Below are 6,235 nucleotides of genomic sequence, written 5' to 3' on the forward strand. Positions count from 1 at the left end.
CAGGTTGCATGTAAACTAAAATCTTAGTCGTCTATCAATCAATAAAAGAACACAAATAGAATTTCTATTATTTCTTTGCTTAAGAACTTGAAAAAATATTACATACTTAATGATAATTGTGTAGTTATTTTGTGTGATTTCTTCTTTAGTTTTCTGTTTTTGTAAAGTTTTATCTACAAACTTTTATGCGTAAAAATTAAATTACTTTAAAACTAATGACGTACATAGTTATCTTAGGCAATATACAAACTTATCAATATATGAATATATAGCTAAAGGCGCAACGTGTCGTTGTAGGCTTCGATTCGCTTTAAATTTTCAACATAATTATAATTTCTCGCGTTTCTTAAAATTGCGCTTCGATTGCAAACGATTGATTATGTCCGAGACGTGAGGTTTGTGATCAAAGATCTTCATTAACTGATTTTGGGCCTCGTTGATGCCATCGGTAATAATCTTGCTACGTTGTATGTTGCCCTGTGAAGAAAAGTTACAGTTAGTTACGCAAATATATATCCATATCGATTAAGACTCACCTTTAAAAGCTCACTAATTCGCTCTATTTCGCCGAGTTTGTCTTTGTCCTTTTCCAGTACCTTCAACATAGTTTCCAGTTGGCTTAAGCTAACCATTTCCGAATCATTCTGTAAATTTGAATATGTATAAAGCAACTCTCTAAAAGAAATTGTTTGATCTTACCAAGTCCTCCATTTGCGAGCGCAAATGATGAATCTTCCAGCCGCTAATCTTCTTCTGAACATTTGGTTGATTGGCCAGATCGATGACTGTAGCACGTCGTTCATCGCGCGGCTTTACGTCCGTGTATCGATGGAAATGATTGTTCGCCAGCTTGTGCGTCGGCTTGTATGTCTGCATTATGGACAAGAATCGTGTGTTATAATCATAAACAGTTTGGACGGATGCCCATTTGTTGTAGTAACTCACATTGAGCAGTGCACAATTACGCGGACGTCGCAGCACAAAGTCCACAGGATTTGCGTTCTCCTTGTTGCCAGCAACGGCCGGCGTACCGCTGCCAGCCACACGATGATTGTTCACATCGCCAGCGCTAGCATTGGGCGTGGTGGCTGCGCTGCCGGCGGCGGTTACCAGCAGGCCGCCGTTGTTGTGTTGCTGCTGCTGCTGCTGTTGCGTGAAAGTCGCTGCTGTCTCTTGTGTGGTGCTGCTGCTGTGGCTGCTAACACTGCCCATTGGCGGTGGCAGGGACAGTGATAGCGATGCCTGACTTTGATTGGAGTGCTGACTATCGTTGCTGCGGGTTTATAAAGCAAAGCAAACGTTTCGTTTAACATATTTACATATGGTAAAATATTCACAACTCACGTGGATCGTCGCGGTTTCTTGCGCGCTAAGCCGTAATCGGAATTGCTGCCATTTCCGCCGGTGCCATTCATGCGCGCCTGCTGCAATTGACTCGCCGTCAGTGTGGTTGCTTGTGTTGTTACCAGATGCGATGCCTGCTGCTGTGGCACATCCACAAAAGCGCTAGCAACACCGCTGCCACGTGCGCCCAGCGTTGTATGCGTCACATTCTGCGGTAGCGGCGATTGATGTGATGAGTACAGCTGGAAAGCATGCAAGGATTAAGTCGAGTCGAGTTCGAATTGATGATCAAAAGAATAACTCACCTCGTTTATGGGATTAAAGTGTGTGGCATTGTCGCGCACTGCAGTTCCTGTGGGTTCGTCGCCAATTCGGTTAATCGACAGATTGCTGTCCTGCATTTGCTGATCCACGCCGGGCGAAGAGTTCGCCGAGACTGTAGTGGAGCCATCAGAAGAAGCCGGCGACTCGGCACGCACATTTCGTGTGCTCACAATGCTACCAGCTGTTGTCGAGATTGACGCTGTGGACGCCGATGAGGCACCAATTGCAGCTGCTGCTGCTGCGACAGCGGAACTGACACGCTCCCGTTCCTTTTTGGCCAGTGCCTCAACAGTTAGGGCTGAGCTGACCGCTGTTGTGGTCGGTGGTTGCGGCGCCGGCGTCACTGTGACTGGCTGTAAATTAAAGGCCGAGCCGCCAGCTAGATTCACCGCAGTAACATTTCCCACCGTTGCTGAGGCGTTACTATTGCTGCTCATGGAGAGCAGCGTGGGCGCCAAATTCTTGACACCACGTATGGGCGACCCCTCTGCATCTCGTTTGCGCATGAAACTGGACACGAGTGTATTTGCCGCGACCGGCACTGGCATAGGCAATGCACTAACTGTGGCGCCGCCGCCGGTCGTTGTTGGCACGGCTCCTGTTGTCACCTTGACGGATGTGTGCAATGGTATGACCATGTGCTGAGGTTGTCCACCAGCTGCATGTGCAGCGCCCGCCGGTATAATGAGCTGCTGATGTCCAATGGTGCGATTGCCACCTGCAGCTGCCGACGATGGTAGCACCGTAAATGTGGCTGTGGATCCGCCGCCGGTTCCCACTTGCTGCGCATGGCTGGCAAAGGGGAGCGAGGACACGGAAAGGCTGCTGCCGCCACTGCTGCTCACCAATTGGGCTTGTGCCTGGGCTTGTGCGTGAGTCTGGCCATGCGTATGGGTGCTCTGGGTGACCGTCGTGGTGGTTAGCGAGAGAACGCCCGTTGAGGCTGGCATGGACTCATAGTAGATGGCCGAACTGCCCGGCGGCAGAAACGATGTCCCTGTCGAGGAGGTAGCCACAGAAGTAGCCGCTGTCGCTGAAACGCTAACCCCGCTGCCTCCACCGCTGCGTTGCTGTATAAATACGTTGGTCGCTGTGCCAGCGGGCGTCAAGCCACTGCTGGTTGACACATCCACTCCAGCTGACTGTGTCATCATCATTTTGCCCACAGTTATGCCGCTGGCATTCTTGATGGGCGTCAGTGTGCCCGTCAAAATGTTGCTGGCGGGTCCGCCACGTCCGCCAATCGTCAAAGGCAGCACCGTGGCGCCGCCGGCAGCGGCCACAGCTGCTGAGCTACCACCTGACACGGAGCTGGGCGTACCGCTGCCCGATACACTCGGCACCGCCTGTATGCTAGCCACGCCTTGCGGCGCCATTGTGGGCCCACCAGCTCCGCCTGCCGTCGAGAGTTTGCCAATCGGACTCAGCTGCGTAATGGTCAGCGAGGGCTGCACCTTAGCGGTCATTGTAACCGGCGGTCGAATGCCTGCAAAGAAAACCGATCAAAAATTGTTATATCTATACATTTTTTTTTATAAAATAATAACAAATGATCCACCCATAGCATACTTCTATAGATTGTAGATATATTCGCAGAGAATGTTTAGCTCCATTTATGCATATCTCCACATACACATACATAAGACCTTACTATGAGCTGTCAATTGCAAACTGTTTACGTTCATCAAGGTTTACACGAGGCAATTGAATCGTGATTAGAAATCTATCGATTAACTATCATAAAACAAATTTCTCTTGCGAGAGCTCGACAACTTAACTAGTTTAAAATATATGTAAAATTTAAAAACATATAATATAAGATATATTTCTGATTCCCCTTCAAATTGTTGTAATTAAAAGATGTAAAATATTTGATGGGACCAATTGTGTTATTTTCTATAATATCGAAACCTTATGCACTTACCCATTTTGGCCGCCGCGCTGGTGCTCATGAGGAAGGGCTGCAACATCACATTCGGGGCCAGACGAGTTGTAGATCCAATGATTTGGTGCGCACCGCCAGTTGCCGGCTGCTGCAGCTGAATGATCCGTGTGGTGGGCAAATTTGCGGCAGTTAGGGCAACGGGCGCAACGTTTGTTCCTGCGCCAGTGCCACCAGGCCCTCGACCTGCCACCGTGACGCCACCGGAGACGCTCACTGGTGTGGGCGGAGCAACGTTGGAGTTTAGCTGAGGTATGCTGGGCGCTCGAATGCTTATGCTTGTGGTGTTCAGCTTGGTGGCCGGAAAGCTTTTGCCCAACGGTATGGGACGTACCTGACGCGGCGTAACCGTGGTGCCGCCCGGTGTTGTGGCTGTGCTCGTAGCGCTGCCGATAGGCGTGGCAACGGCAAATCGAGGATTGAACTGCTGATTTGGAATCGTGTTGGGCGAGCCGGCAGCTGACATATTTGAGGAATAGACCAGCGTCGCTTGGTGCTGGCGCGGTGGCAGAACGGTGGCAACATAAGCCTGAGGAATACCCGTGGGTCCTGATGGCTGCGGCGGCATCGGCTGTGCTGCAGAAACTGTAAGAGCTAGAAGAAGGAACATTTGCAATTATTTATAAAAGATCTGATAGTTTTTTAACATGATTCTCTGCTCACATGTTGGCGTCTGAACAGGTGTGGCTGTCGTGGACACGTTGGCGCCGGTCACGCCCGCTGATGTGGTAATGATGCGTTGCCTGGGTTGATGAATGGCACGTATGAGTTGTACCTGCCCGGTGTTGCTCTGCATCCAGGCCGCCGTAGCGGTGCTATTGGCCGACGAGATGACCGTGGAGGGCTGCGAGGTGCGTACAAAATTACCCGTACTACTGAGGCCCGTGGGGGCCGGACTGACGCTGGCCGTGGATGTCGCACGCAGCGGGGTGACCAGTCGTTGGGCCCCCGTCACACCCACGCCGCTCATATGGGTGGCCGTGACGCTGGCACGCGGCAAATAAGTGGCCTGTGTAACTGGCCGTGTCACCGTAATGGATGCATTCGAGACGCTGCGTGCCGGCGTCGCTGGTATGGCTGTGATTTGTGTTCGGCCCGTGGCTGTGACATTCTCCAGCTGCTTGATCATGGGCATGACGACGCGCACCTGTGTCGACTGGCCGCCGGCGCCAATGGCTCGTATGGAGGCGGCAGTGGTAGCCTGGCCAGTGTTCAAGGCAATGGGTGTGCCGCTGAGCGATGTCTGCACAGTGTTCCCGCCGGTGGCCACTTTAATGGTGCCGCCGCTAATGATGGGCGTTCCGGTTATAGAAATGCCACCGTCGGCCTTCACGTGCGTTATCTTGGCGGCAACTGTGGAATGTGCTGCTGGTGGCAAATGAGGTAATGAGTATCTGTTAATGGCGCCACGCAAGTGTACGTGCGATTGTGTGGGTGATACCATTGCATTTTGTTTTGTTGTGTTGGATATCAAGTGCATTGTATTTAGATGGGGATGAGTGCGTATCTTAACGGCTTTTAATGTGGCTGTATTTTAGAAAATAAAAAAAGGAATGGAGCAACACTTTTCTAGCTTATTGTAATTGGCAACGCCACGAAAAATAATAGCTGGCATCGCTACGACAGATTCACAATAACAACAAAACATACACACACTTACACACAGCCATATGCTACGAATGTGAGGGAAAAGAAAATTGTAACAAACACTGCGCGCGTATGCGACCATAAAAGAGAACTAACAAGTACACTGGCACACACATACACGTGCAATTGCAAAGCCCAAAAATGTTATGTATACACACTAATGCCAACACATATATGTATTTATATCTACCTATGTGAGTATACATTATAGATATCGCATCAAATACATACCAGGCGCCGTAGTCGTAGCTGTACCTCCAGCGCTGCCACCCACCGCACCGCCTGCTCCACCTTCACTTGACGCGCTCATGCTTTCCAAAAACGCAGTAAATTTGTTGATAAAAATACTGTAAAAGTATCAATCAAAACTAATTTAATATTCGTCTTTATGCTGTTGCGTTTTTCTTATCAAACCACTGTTCATACATACTTATATATGTATACAATTGCATACGTTTGTATGTATATATGTGTAGAGGTTTTAAATGCACACGCACTCAAATTGTACCTTAAATTGTATTTATCAATGCTGTTTCTTTTCAAATTTATTTACCTTGCGTTTTTTCTTATATTTGTGTACACTGTGTACAAAATAAGACTTTTCACTATTTATTGTGTACCCTTCTGTTTATTTTAATAATGGTAATGCTCCTTAGAGACGTATGCATATCGCTTCTTTTTTATCGATAATATAAATAAAGCGAATCTCATATTATATCAATAGTTTATCACGGAATATATATTGGCGCGATTTTTTATGTGTGGTTCTTTTTATGAGCTTTTTTGGCAAAATACACCTAAAACGACATGTATATTTACAGCACAAATATTTACAATTCTAATAATCCAAGTATCTTTACCGGTTCATCGATAATCTTGCGCAATATTCTTAGCAGCCACACTTAGTGCCAATGACAACTCTGGGCGATGCAGGTTAGCAGCATATATTGAGTATAACAGCGAGTTAACATTAACACT

The 6,235-nt window shown here is 48.1% G+C and overlaps 1 protein-coding gene across 3 annotated transcripts; it reads right to left on the reverse strand.

Annotated features, from left to right (window-relative positions):
- Positions 1-196: 196 nt before the first annotated feature.
- On the reverse strand, positions 197-5,953 carry Sap130 (Sin3A-associated protein 130). 3 transcript variants are annotated; one of them, XM_064689297.1, is made up of 10 exons: positions 5,811-5,953; positions 5,489-5,604; positions 4,274-4,975; positions 3,593-4,204; positions 1,650-3,154; positions 1,345-1,586; positions 946-1,273; positions 700-870; positions 537-644; positions 197-477 (listed from the first exon to the last, which is right to left on the reverse strand). In XM_064689297.1, exons 2-10 carry the CDS (start codon positions 5,565-5,567, stop codon positions 328-330), a joined length of 3,897 nt encoding a protein of 1,298 aa, XP_064545367.1. In that variant the 5' UTR covers positions 5,568-5,604; positions 5,811-5,953; the 3' UTR covers positions 197-327. The 3 variants fall into 3 exon arrangements, with proteins under 3 accessions (XP_064545367.1, XP_064545366.1, XP_064545365.1); XM_064689296.1 differs by having other exon boundaries at positions 4,274-4,978; XM_064689295.1 differs by having other exon boundaries at positions 4,274-5,137.
- Positions 5,954-6,235: the final 282 nt, after the last annotated feature.

This window comes from Drosophila montana, unplaced genomic scaffold (assembly GCF_035044405.1).
Source record: "Drosophila montana isolate Dmon_TW-CO22-7 unplaced genomic scaffold, ASM3504440v1 contig_3217_1, whole genome shotgun sequence".
NCBI classification, from domain to species: Eukaryota; Metazoa; Arthropoda; class Insecta; order Diptera; family Drosophilidae; genus Drosophila; species Drosophila montana.

What these genes read in the sequence shown, in the direction of transcription:
- Sap130 (XM_064689295.1), bottom strand. Translation starts at nt 5,567, where the DNA reads ATGAGCGCGTCAAGTGAAGGTGGAGCAGGCGGTGCGGTGGGTGGCAGC. An exon ending in CAGCGCGGCGGCCAAAATGG is followed by an intron (nt 3,155 to 3,592) that starts GTAAGTGCATAA and finishes TTTTCTTTGCAG; the next exon opens with GCATTCGACCGCCGGTTACA. An exon ending in ACTTTAATCCCATAAACGAG is followed by an intron (nt 1,587 to 1,649) that starts GTGAGTTATTCT and finishes CATGCTTTCCAG; the next exon opens with CTGTACTCATCACATCAATC.